The following is a 12,197-nucleotide window of genomic DNA, read 5'->3' as shown; positions in this document are numbered from 1 at the left end:
AACGGCATTGCAAATTTTTTTAAACCTAATATTGTGAGTTACTGATCATTTTCATTAGTAAGGTACCCATCTCTAGCATTTAGTAAGGTACCGATCATTTTCATTAGCTTTACTATATAATCAGCTACGCATTACTATTAAAAATTTAAAGCCTGAAATGTGGGTGCCGAGCGAGTCGCTAAAAACAGTATTAACTCAAAATAAAAATTGCATTTTTTTCTGTTTTAATGACCTGCTAAATCCGTATTACTAGTGTACTAATAATAACCACATTAAATGAGAGACCTTTAACTTCCCACAATTCCTTTTCTGGTTAGAAGAATACCGTTGGAATCATCATTTTCAAATTCCCAAAATCAAACAGCTAAATTCTCTCACTGTTTATACCTACACAAGAGCTGTTGAAACTGACCATCTAAATTCTATTCTTCCTTTTATTTTACTAAAACTGATGCTCTCCAGTGTTTTTCAGATATAACAGCTCCTCATCCATTCTGGTGTTTTCAACATCAAGAATTAAGCTTGTCTTTCGTGAGTTTTCTTTTGTCTTTCCTTTTTCTATATGTGACAAATAAGCGTATCTGTTTGTGTTTTTTTTCTCATTTGTATCGTGAAAGAAGTCGATTGTCTATCAGAAGCGGTCTCTCCGCCCTTTTAGGAAAGGGGTAAGGTTGTGGACATCTTACCTTCCCAAACATCACTTGTGGGAATTCATTGAGCATGTTATTGTTGTTATTCGTATCGCGAAGGGATGCTGTTTTGCTAATCATTTTGAAGTAAGCGGGTAACAAACTAATAATGAGCTGCTTTACATGTCATTACCAATTAGATTTCATGTTTTTTTTATTATTTGGTGATTCAAAATCTACATATATTCATAAAAATTAATTTTAACCTTGTATAAACAATATAATTTTCTGGGAAGGAGGTTCATCCGCTACCCTGGGTGTGTGAAGTGTTTTACCTGCACGGTTCCGCGGGACATCTGTCATCTCATACTAGTACTGGTAATAGATAACTTTGTCCACGAAATTTTAGACAAATGAGAAGAAACAGCCTAATCTTTTTTATCTTTGCTTGAACTATAATCTTTCATGATTTTCACTCTCTTCATTAATCGTCCATAGTATGATTTCAGGTTTTGACATCAGAAAATTTGGTTTGGTTGATGGCTTTTTTTCTTAGGAATGCAATTAATTATATGTGTTGCTTAACAAAGCCCCCCTTGTTAATGCCACAAAAAGAGGGGTGCTTTGTTTGTGGGTGTACATCAGTGGTACCTAATGCTTTTTAGCATAGAATTCCATCTCTTTCTTTGAATAAAGGAGAAACCCCTTCAACTTTTGCTTTTTCTTTATTTTGAATCTTTTTTGCTTTCTGGGGATCACTTTAAAATGTGGGGATCACTTCTTCTTTTTCCCTTTTGTGACACTCTTTAGCATTACACTTCCTTAGTCTAGTATACTTTCTTTTTTTAAAAAAAATTGATAATTCTATCAACAGAACATAATTTCCAATGCATAATATACAAGATTTGTTGTTGGATTACTGGGCCTGACAATACTCTATCATTGTTATATGCCAATTTTACTTTTCCACATTGAAAAGGTCATGAACAACATTGAACTCTTTCAAATTTGCTTAAATAATGAAGCTTCAACTTTTGACTTGATGCTACATTTGTTTTATATGTACAATATCAACTCCTTATTATCTTGTAATATATTATCTTTATGTTCCTAAATCTTCTGATTCTGGTAATCTTTTATAAGTGGGCATCTTTTTTAGGACTATTCCGAGTCCATTACTAAAGGCAATGCAATGCAATGCATCTTCCCTCCGATTATATAGATAGAATACTGGATAAAGAGTAAAATCTAGAGTGTATTCATTCTATAAGAAATTCTGATAATCATCCATGTTTAGAGAAAGACTTTCAAGTTTTCTGCTCTTGCTTTATAATGAACAGCTTATAGGAATTTAAAAAAGTAATTGGCACCTTGCTTTTTAGTGGGCTAATAATAGAAAAAGAATGACTTTATTACCAAAAGGACTTTAGACCAAAGTATGCAATAAATCTTCTCTCCCCACCCCCTTTCAAAATCTGTCTTCAGTGAATACTTCAATCAGTATTTGTCATGGTTCTTGCCTCCTTGATTGATTCATTTTCAATGTGAAGAGGTAAACTAACTCAAGTTTCCTTTTCATGCATATCATATATAGGTAAGTGACTTTTGAGGATTCAATCAATTTCCACATAGCCAGTTCACTTGAGTGCCATATATATAGAACTAAAAGTCAGTAAGGAATAATCTTTGTTTATTCTTTCTGTCATGTAACCAATGAATTTCCTCCTCTTGGCATTCTCATTCTTTGTACTTCTTTAGCTGATACTGCTTCTTGATTATATAGTTTTCTTGCACCTGAATATGTTAATGTTTCTTCCAGTTCTTGTAGCAAACTGATTAATCTCCCTTTCACAGTAGTGAATGAGCTGCTTCCTCCAAGAGGAACCAGCTAATTGTGTTTCATTCTCCTCAAAGTCATTACGCAGAAAAGCAAGAAGTGAAGGGCTGCTGCAACTAAAATCTTGCTTTAGCATGTTTGCGAGCCAGATCAGTAAAAACATAATGAAGCTCCAATATTTATTGGCAGCTGTTGCTTTTCTTATTTCCTTGCTATCAAATTTTCCTCATGTTATAGCTGATCTTGATTCCGATAGACAGGCTCTACTCGAGTTTGCAAACTCTGTTCCTCATATAAGAAAACTCAACTGGAATTTGACTATCCCTATCTGCAAATCTTGGGCTGGTATCACTTGCAACAAAGATGGAACCAGAGTCATTGCAATCCATCTACCTGCTGTTGGACTTTTTGGTCCTATCCCGGCTAACAGTATAGGAAAGCTAGACGCTCTTAAAGTCCTTAGTTTAAGAGCCAATTATCTTAATGGAAGTCTTCCTTCTGATCTCTTTTCAATTCCTTCCCTCCAATCTGTCTACCTTCAGCATAATAACTTCTCTGGTGATATTCCTGTTTCTTTATCTCCTCGACTTGGTGTACTAGATCTATCGTTCAACTCTTTAACTGGAAAAATTCCCGCCACGATCAAGAGCTTGTCGCGATTATCTGTGTTGAACCTACAGTTCAATTCATTGAGAGGAGAAATCCCCAGCCTTGACACCCTCAAGTTAAACCACTTGAATTTGAGTTACAACATGCTAAATGGCTCAGTTCCGAACTCCCTCCAAAAGTTTCCACTTTCATCATTCGTGGGAAACTCTCGTTTATGTGGGACACCTCTAACTAGCTGTTCTTTGAATTCTCCATCACCTTCTCCAGCAGCAGATAGCTTATCTCCACCTGAAAGACCAAAGACTGTCAACTCTAAGAAACTAAGTACTGGAACCATCATTGCCATCGCAGTTGTGGCTTCTTCGTTGATTTTTCTCCTAGTTTTAGCTATCTCCTTCTGCTGTTTGAAAAAGAAAGTAAGTGACAACACTAGCACGATTAAAGAAAAAGTGGCACTGGCTAATGGGGGAAGGAGCGAGAAGACTGAGGACTTTGGAAGTGGGGTGCCAGATGCTGAGAAGAACAAGTTGGTATTCTTTGAAGGTTGCACTTACAGCTTCAATCTGGAGGATCTTCTTAGAGCTTCCGCAGAGGTTCTTGGTAAAGGGAGTTACGGAACAGCTTACAAAGCTGTCTTGGATGAGGCGACGATTGTGGTGGTGAAACGGCTGAGGGAAGTAGGTGCTGCTAAAAAAGAGTTTGAACAGCATATGGAGATTGTTGGAAGGGTTGGGAGGCACCCTAATATTGTGCCACTCCGTGCATATTATTATTCCAAGGATGAGAAACTTCTTGTTACCGAATACATGCCTGCTGGTAGCTTGTCAGCCGCCTTACATGGTACAATTTACTTAAAGCTTTGATTTTTGATTATCAGTAATGATTCATACTTTTTTGCTTTAATTTTACATAATCTTGATAATGAGTACAGGTAATAGCGGTATTGGTAGAACTCCACTAGACTGGGATACAAGATTGAAGATATCTCTAGGAGCAGCGAAAGGAATTGCCCACATCCACACTGAAGGTGGAGTGAAATTTACTCATGGGAACATCAAGTCCTCCAATATACTTCTCACAAGAGACCAAGATGGATGCATTTCTGATTTTGGCTTAACACCTCTAATGAACTACATACCATTTAAGTATAGATGTGCTGGTTACCGCGCTCCAGAAGTGATTGAAACGCGGAAAGGGACACAAAAATCCGATGTTTATAGCTTCGGAGTGTTGCTCCTAGAAATGCTGACAGCCAAATCCCCTATCCCATTATCAGGACATGATGAGGTAGTTGACTTGCCTAGGTGGGTGCGGTCGGTTGTTAGAGAGGAATGGACTGCTGAAGTTTTCGACGTAGAGCTGTTGAAATACCAGAATATTGAAGAAGAGATGGTGCAGATGCTTCAGATTGGACTTGCTTGTGTAGCAAAGGTACCTGATATGAGACCTAGTATGGGAGAAGTGGTTAGAATGATTGAAGATATTCGACAACCAGAAGGCGAGACAAGGCCTTCCTCTGAGGACAACAGGTCTAAGGATTCTAATGCACAAACCCCTGATCTGAACCTAGTAATTTAATAAGTTAGTTTTTTGATTCTAGAGAAACTTAAGAATGCAATTTATCTCCATTGCCAGCTTTGCATGTTATTGGACATATAAGTGCTTTTTATCTTGATGCTATATCCTGTTCTGGCCTGTGTAGAAACTTATCAGCTCAATATAAATGAGAACCTTTGTTTTCTTTTTGGAGCTCTCTTTTTGGATTCTTTCTGTTTTTCTTTTCCTTTTTTGTTTTTCTTTTCCATCAAGTGGCCAATGCAGCACTGTGCCTAGGGCAATGCTAAGGTAGAAATTAGCAATTGTAATAATTAGATCTTAAATTGTTTACAAACGGAACTTGTTGACGCTCTACTGCTTTAGATTGGATACAGCACACCCAAATGCACTAGATATATATACTCCCTATTTCGTGATTTCTATCTTTATTTACTAAAACAAGTCTAATCACTTTAAGGCTATTATTAGTTTGACTACATATAAAAAAATACTCAAATTTTATTTTTCAAAGCGGAACTTTCATGTCCCTCGCCATACTCTCTCTCTAGATAATATGTTATGAAGTCAAAAAATATATAGATCGACGATGCATAGTCGTAGAGACAAGAGTGAGTTGATCTAGTGGTGAGCACCCTCTACTTCCAATCAAGAGGTTGTGAGTTCAGTCACCCCAAGAGCAAGGTGGGGAGTTCTTGGAGGGAGGGAGCCGAGGGTTCCATTGGAAACAATCTCTCTACCCTGGGGGAGAGGTAAGGTCTGCGTACTAACTACCCTCCCCAGACCCCACTAGTGGGATTATACTGGGCATGTAAGATTTTCCTACGAATATGGGTGGCCCAATAGGCTTAAGGCCCGTAATTAATATTTAATTATTGAGCAAATATCGTCTGTTCGATCGGTTACTTGATGGACCCACCTATTCTATTCTTCTTTTCCATCACTAAAGGCGGCGGAAACGCTTCCGTTTCGCGATAATGGCTTCCGCTTCAGGTATGTTTTCTGCAACAATTATATGCGTTTACCCTCAAAATCAGATAACAATTAAATTTGTAAGTGGTTTTAAGGATACGCAGGTTTATTTGACACAAAGCAGTAAATAAAGATAAATTAAATAAATAAGGATGAAGTAAGCTCAAGCCACACGAGGAAGACGATTTAAGCCTTGGTGAAATATTTGCTCTCGATTCGGGCTCGTAACAACAAGCACCGACGAACGAAAGCAAAAGAACTAATAACAGAAAAAAATAATGGTATATTGCCTTGGAATGCATGTTACAATGTGTCAAACGAATTATCAGACCCCCTTTATATAGTAGGGGAGTCCTACTTTAGGTACAATTCTATAGAAGATAAAAGATCTCTTGATTCACTAATTGTCGGTTCGCTATTGATACATGCCGAGATCCCCTCCGTAATATCCGATCGGTCACGGATACTTCGGTCTCCTGTTGAATATGCTGACAATGTTTCTTCGAAGTCATTCGAGGCTAGGACCGATTCCGGGACCATGGCTTCGATATTCTCGAAGACATGCGTTCTGCCCACGGGTTCTAGCCCGGTGAGACTTGGGGTCGATTTTCAATTTTTTATTGCCATGTCTCGAGCCTGGCTCACCATGTCGGAGGTTAGGATGCACCACGAGCTCGATTTCACCCGCATACAGATAGTCCTCTCGTTTTTCGGAGAGTAGACGACGAGAAACGACACGAGTTCCCGATTCTTACTTCGATACACCGCGACAGAAACGACAAAACAACTGAAACGTCTCGCCAGTCAAGTCTTAATGGCATTAAATGTATGTCAACCACCGGTCGAAATTCCTGGATGCGAACCGCTGCTGAAATACTATAAATACCCCTTCCTTCATTTTAACTTTACATCTAAACCTTCTACCCTCGTACCTTAAAGATTTCAATACTTTCTAGCACTTCTACTCTGGTTATTTGAGATCCTTTGCAAGAACTCTTGTCCATCTTCACCTCAAGCCAACAAGTACAATCCTTCAACTTCCTTTCCTTCCCCATTTTCCCTCTAATTTCTAAAGAAATGGCAAAAACTTCTAAAATTGTTCCCCAGAAAGAAGCCCTTTCTACTTCGCGGCCGGCTACTGAAGCCGAGGAGACCGTTTCGCGTGATGCCGTCAACGAACCGGTACCTGAACCCCCTTTGAAAATGTTCATCCCCGGAGGATGCTCGGTCAACGCCGATATCAAGGTTGAAAAACCTTCATCCGTACAAGGTCGGTATGAGGAGGTCTCGAGAAACATCTGCTCGATTACTGAAGAAATCATCCCCACGGTCCGAAAAGACTGTAACTGGGCGGATAAGGACATAGTGGTCCCCGACCTCGATGAAGCCATTACCACCCATGTCGAGGGATACCTAAGTGTTTATGCTTATCCCTTTATATTGGGCCCGGTGGATCCGGTCATTTGGATTTCTGCAGAAGGTACAACGTGTGCCTAGGCCAGATTCACCCATCGCTCTGGAGGATCGTAATCCTCCTCCGGTTCTTTGTAAACAAAATCGATGGATGTTCGTTCACCATCGACCATCTTCTATGCTTATACAATCCCCGAATCTTTCGGGGGGACTAATAAAGCTTGTGCGACGAGCCAGTAAAGCCCCGTTCTCAAGTATTGATGAGGACCGGGATCGGGGATGGCAAGGCCGTTTTGTCCGAGTAAAGACTTCGGACTTAATTCTAGTCGAGTGCAGGCTATTCCCCGAGAAGTGGAATACCTCACGTAAGTATAATTTTACTTTCGAAAGTCGATTTTATACTTATTTCTTTCTTTCTTATCGGTGTTTTATGGTGGTGCAACCGTCGCTCGGGGCCCGAATGTTGTCCCTCGACTCAAGGAGTGGGTTGAGGGTATCGTATCACAGATGGGAGGCCCGTTCCCACGGTGAGACTCTTTTCCTGAGTAGGTGATATTTGGATTCCTCTTTTATCATTAAGTCCTCACTCCATTTACTTCTTTTTGTAGGTCCTCTCCGCCCCCGTAGGGGTGGCCAGTTACCTTCGGTGCCTGGTGATCGAGAAAGACCAAGCCAAGATGAACGAGGTAGACACGCTCTTCCAGTTCAACGAAGCACAACAGGCGCTGAACCGGGTATCTTCAGATATCTCTTGGTGACTTCAATTTCTCCTTTTGTACTCAAACTAATCCATAGATAATCCTAACATTTTTCTTTGTATTTTTAGGCCTCAGTGCTTCACCATGAAACTTTCCTTCGGTATCGGGACGAGCTGAACAAGCTTGAAGCCGAAGTCCGAAGGCTCACTGAGAAGAGAGATACCTACAAACTCCTCAGCGAGCAACGTGAAGGAGAGGCTAAAAGCCTTCGAGATGAGTTGGAGGTGGCTCGGAAAGAACACGCTGACTTGGTTGAACAGGTAAAAGTATTTGAAGTTAGTGACAATGAGCTAGACACAGTGACTAATGGTCGGAACCCGTAGGTCCAACAGAAGATTGATTGGATCGACCAACTCCGAGCCGAGATGGATGTAGTCAAGGTTGAGGCTGAAGAATAGAGAGGTAGAATGGACTGCCTGGCCTCAGAAAAGGAGACTTCTCGGGAGCAGTTAACATCGATAGAGGTCCAGCTTCGGGCGGCAAAGGAAAAGGCCGAGGTGCAGGCCCAAAAAATTGAGGAGCTCCACTCTCAGCTAAGCTCGGTCGTCTCCGATCGAGAAACCCTTGCCAAAGAGCTCAAAGCGGCCAAGTCGGTGGTTGAAGTGACCAGAGCTGATGCCAACTATATGGTGGCCCAGTATAAGGCCGACACCAAAGCAGCCCAGGACCGCTTAAGGGACATGGTTGAATACACAAAGTGGCAGTCCCGAAGGGAGGTCCTCGAGGAGGTTCATGCTCGGGGTTTTGATGTGTTAGCCGAGATTATGACCGCTAAGGGGTTCGAGGCCGAGGCCAAGAAGTTGGCGTGCCCCGAGGATGAAGAAGACTCCGAGGGATCGGGCGGATCCGAGGACGGAGGTGACTCCGATGGTCCCGGTAACAAGGCGGGCTCTGGTGGAGACCAAGCCGTTTAAGTACTTTGTATATTTTTCTTTGTTTTTGTATTTTGCACTTTTGTACCTTTTTTGTCAAGGCCGTTTGGCCTTTGTAAAGATCTTTATATATATATATATATATATATATATATATATATATATATATATATATATATATATATATATATATATATATGTGTGTGTGTGTGTGTCTTTTTTTCTTGTCGACTGTTTTTAAGCTCGTTTCTTTTTGCTTTGTTCTATATGACTGCAAAGATATCGAAATGCCTTAGCATGTAATAATTAGGTATTTTTGATATTATTTTGTTTACAATTCGTGGGGGCTCGGTATGATCTGAAACTTTCCCCAAAATACTTAGAACATTTTAGATGATAATTTTGCCGAGGGTAGCCTTTTGAACTGGTTTAGAAATTTTGAAGGCCTTGTTTTTTGTTACGGGTCTCGGATGTCTCTGAGCCATTTTAGTATGGTCGTAGACTTTTTAGTTCGGGTGTTGCTCAGTGGGCTTGTTACCCCGATTTATCCGGGCTTGCCCAAGATAACAGTCCCCGAATGGGGATGGCCGTAGCCTTTAAGATTCGGGCACTGCCTAATAGGTCTTGTGCCCCCGGGATCTGATAGCCTGGGCCGTCTGAGTTTGTCTTTGGACGGCAGTCCCGGAGTGAGAGCGATCCTTTGAACTCAGATAAAGGCGACCCTTGGGCTCGATATCTTTAGGGGTTCGAATGTAGGAAAATCCTTAAAAGGAAAAATATTTTAAGGGACAAGATATTTATCCGCAAGGTAGAAACTTCTTTTTATTTCTGTGCATAATATATACGATTACACATGTGTACAAGCTTTATGTCAGGGTTCGAGCAGTCTATGTGGGCATGGTTTATTTGACCGTTTGTCCCTTACAGTAAATCCTACCGATCGAGCCGAGACTATTCGATCACAAAGTTCCTTTCCTTGCTGAAGTCATTATCCGAAGGTGATGTCCCCCAGTGTTTGAGGCTGATCATAGAGAAGCCTAGAATACTGTTGTCATGATCTTTGACACCGGTTCATAGACGCCCTTCAATTCTAAGTTAGCACGATTTACTGTTGCCTCATTAAAAACCTTACCGGAAAACCCATTTGGGATAAAACTAGTTCAAGGGAAAAATAGTGCAACGCGTGATTTCAGGTCTAAAAATTGTATCATTTTTTGCCAGTCACCTGCAAATGTTAGTCCATAACGTGAATAAATAAAAGGAATGAATTGGATCATACCTTAGCAGTAGAATCTTTTCAAGTGAGTTATGTTCCAGTTGTTCGGTAATTGCTCACCGTTCATTGCTACGAGCTTGTATGACCCTTTTCTGGTGATCTCGATAATTTGATACGGACCTTCCCAGTTCGGCCCCAGCTTCCCTTCGTTCGAATTTTGAGTGCTTAGTGTGACCTTCCTTAACACTAAGTCCCCGACATTGAAGTGTTGAAGGTTGGATCTTCGATTGTATTACCTCTCGATCCGCTGTTTTTGGGCGGCCAACCGAACAAGGGCGGCTTCGCGCCTTTCATCTAACAGCTCCAAGCTCGTATTCATAGCCTTTTCGTTCGATTCTTTGGTCGCATATCAGAATTTGAGACTCCGTTCTTCGATTTTGATCGGTATTAGGGCTTCGGAGCCGTAAACCAACGAGAAGGGGGTGGCCCCGGTACTGGATTTCGAGGTCATACGGTATGCCCATAGGACTTCGGGCAAGATTTCTTTTCATCTTCCTTTGGCATCGATTTTTGAGGTTTTGGAGTATGGTTTTATTGGTGGACTCCGCTTGCCCGTTCCCACTAGGGTGATAGGGTGTTGATGGGATCTATTTGATCTTATGGTCTTCGAGGAACTTACTTACTTTGTTGCCGATGAACTATTTCCCATTATTGCACACGATCTCGGCCGGCATCCCGAACCGGCATATTATGTGGTCCCAAATGAAATCGATGACTTCCTTGTCCCTGACTTTCTCTTACGCCTGGGCTTCTACCCATTTAGAAAAATAGTCAGTCATAAACAATATTAATTAAGCCTTACCGGGTGCCCATGGAAGGGGGCCGACGATGTCCATCCCCCATTTCATGAATAAGCAGGGTGACAAGACCGAATGTAGTAGCTCCCCGAGCTGATGAATCATCGGAGTATGCCTTTGACATTCGTCGCATTTTCGTATGAACTCCTTAGCGTTCTTTTCCAGGTCGATCCAATAGTATCCGATCTAATTATTTTCTGAACTAATGATTCGGCGCCCGAATTATTTTCGTAGTTGCCTTCGTGGATTTCCCTCAAAACATACTCGGTGTCTCCTGGTCCTAGATATATTGTGATTGGGCCATCGAACGTTCTCCGAAACAGTGTACCGTCTTCGGACAGGATGAACCCGGTCACCTTTGTACGTAAAGTTCTCGATTCCTTAGGGTCCGAGGGCAGTTTTCCGGTCTTCAGATACTCTATATATTTGTTTCTCCAGTCCCAAGTTAGGCTCGTTGAGTTTATCTCGGCGTGGCCTTCTTCCACTACCAATCTCATGAGTTGTACGACTGCCCTCGAGTCGAACTCATCATCCTAGATCGACGACCCAAGTTAGTAAGGGCATCGGCCTCACTGTTTTGATCCCGAGGTACGTTTTGTAGAGTAAACTCCTTGAACTGATGTAAAGTTACCTGCAACTTATCCAGGTACTTTTGCATTCGTTCCTCTCTTACCTCAAACATCCGATTAACTTGGTTCATCATAAGGAGGGAGTCGCACTTATCTTCGGTCACCTCCACCCTCAAGATTTTGGCTAGTTCGAGACCTGCAATCATGGCCTCATATTCGACTTCGTTGTTAGTCAATTTTACATTCCTAATAGATTGTCTAACTACATTGCCTATTGGTGGCTTCAATACGATGCCAAGTCCAGACACCTTTGCGTTCAAGGAGCCGTCCGTAAAGAGGGTCCAGATCCCCGAAGAAGTTCTCGAGTTCAACAATAACTCTCTTTCGACCTCGGGTATTAGGACCGGCATAAAGTCAGCCACAAAGTCTGCCAAAATTTGAGATTTAATGGCCGTCCGGGGCCTATATTCAATATCGTACCCGCTGATCTCCACGGCCCATTTGACCAACCGTCCCGAGAGCTCGGGTTTATGCATTACATTCCTCAATGGGTAAGTAGTCACAACACATATGGGGTGACATTGAAAATACGGTTTCAGCTTCCTAGAGGCGCTTAGCAAAGAGAGCACTAATTTCTCTAGGTGAGGGTATCTAGTTTCGGCCTCACCTAAAGTCCTGCTAACATAATAAATGGGAAATTACGTACCTTTCTCTTCTCGGACTAGGACTCCACTTACCGCTATCTTCGATACTGCCAGGTACAGGTATAGTCACTTGTCTGTCTTCGGCGTGTGAAGCAGCGGTGGGCTCGACAGTTATCACTTGAGCTCCTCCAAGGCCTGTCGGCACTCCGGGGTCCACGAGAAGTTATTCTTCTTTCTCAATAGTAAGAAGAACCGGTGTCTCTTATC

General features: G+C 41.7%; 1 protein-coding gene across 4 annotated transcripts; it reads left to right on the top strand.

Annotated features, from left to right (window-relative positions):
• Positions 1-302: 302 nt before the first annotated feature.
• Positions 303-4,820, top strand: LOC104101743 (probable inactive receptor kinase At5g58300). 4 transcript variants are annotated; one of them, XM_009609246.4, is made up of 3 exons: positions 303-531; positions 2,484-3,915; positions 4,007-4,820. In XM_009609246.4, the coding sequence occupies exons 2-3, from the start codon at positions 2,490-2,492 to the stop codon at positions 4,651-4,653; spliced, it is 2,073 nt and encodes a 690-aa protein (XP_009607541.1). In that variant the 5' UTR covers positions 303-531; positions 2,484-2,489; the 3' UTR covers positions 4,654-4,820. The 4 variants fall into 4 exon arrangements, with proteins under 4 accessions (XP_009607541.1, XP_009607539.1, XP_009607538.1 ...); XM_009609244.4 differs by lacking the exon at positions 303-531 and adding an exon at positions 1,846-2,181 and having other exon boundaries at positions 2,487-3,915; XM_009609243.4 differs by lacking the exon at positions 303-531 and adding an exon at positions 1,846-2,181.
• The last annotated feature ends 7,377 nt before the right edge of the window (positions 4,821-12,197 follow it).

The sequence above is a fragment of the Nicotiana tomentosiformis genome, chromosome 3, assembly GCF_000390325.3.
Source record: "Nicotiana tomentosiformis chromosome 3, ASM39032v3, whole genome shotgun sequence".
Classification (NCBI taxonomy): Eukaryota; Viridiplantae; Streptophyta; class Magnoliopsida; order Solanales; family Solanaceae; genus Nicotiana; species Nicotiana tomentosiformis.
This window is presented reverse-complemented; position numbering and strand designations above follow the sequence as displayed.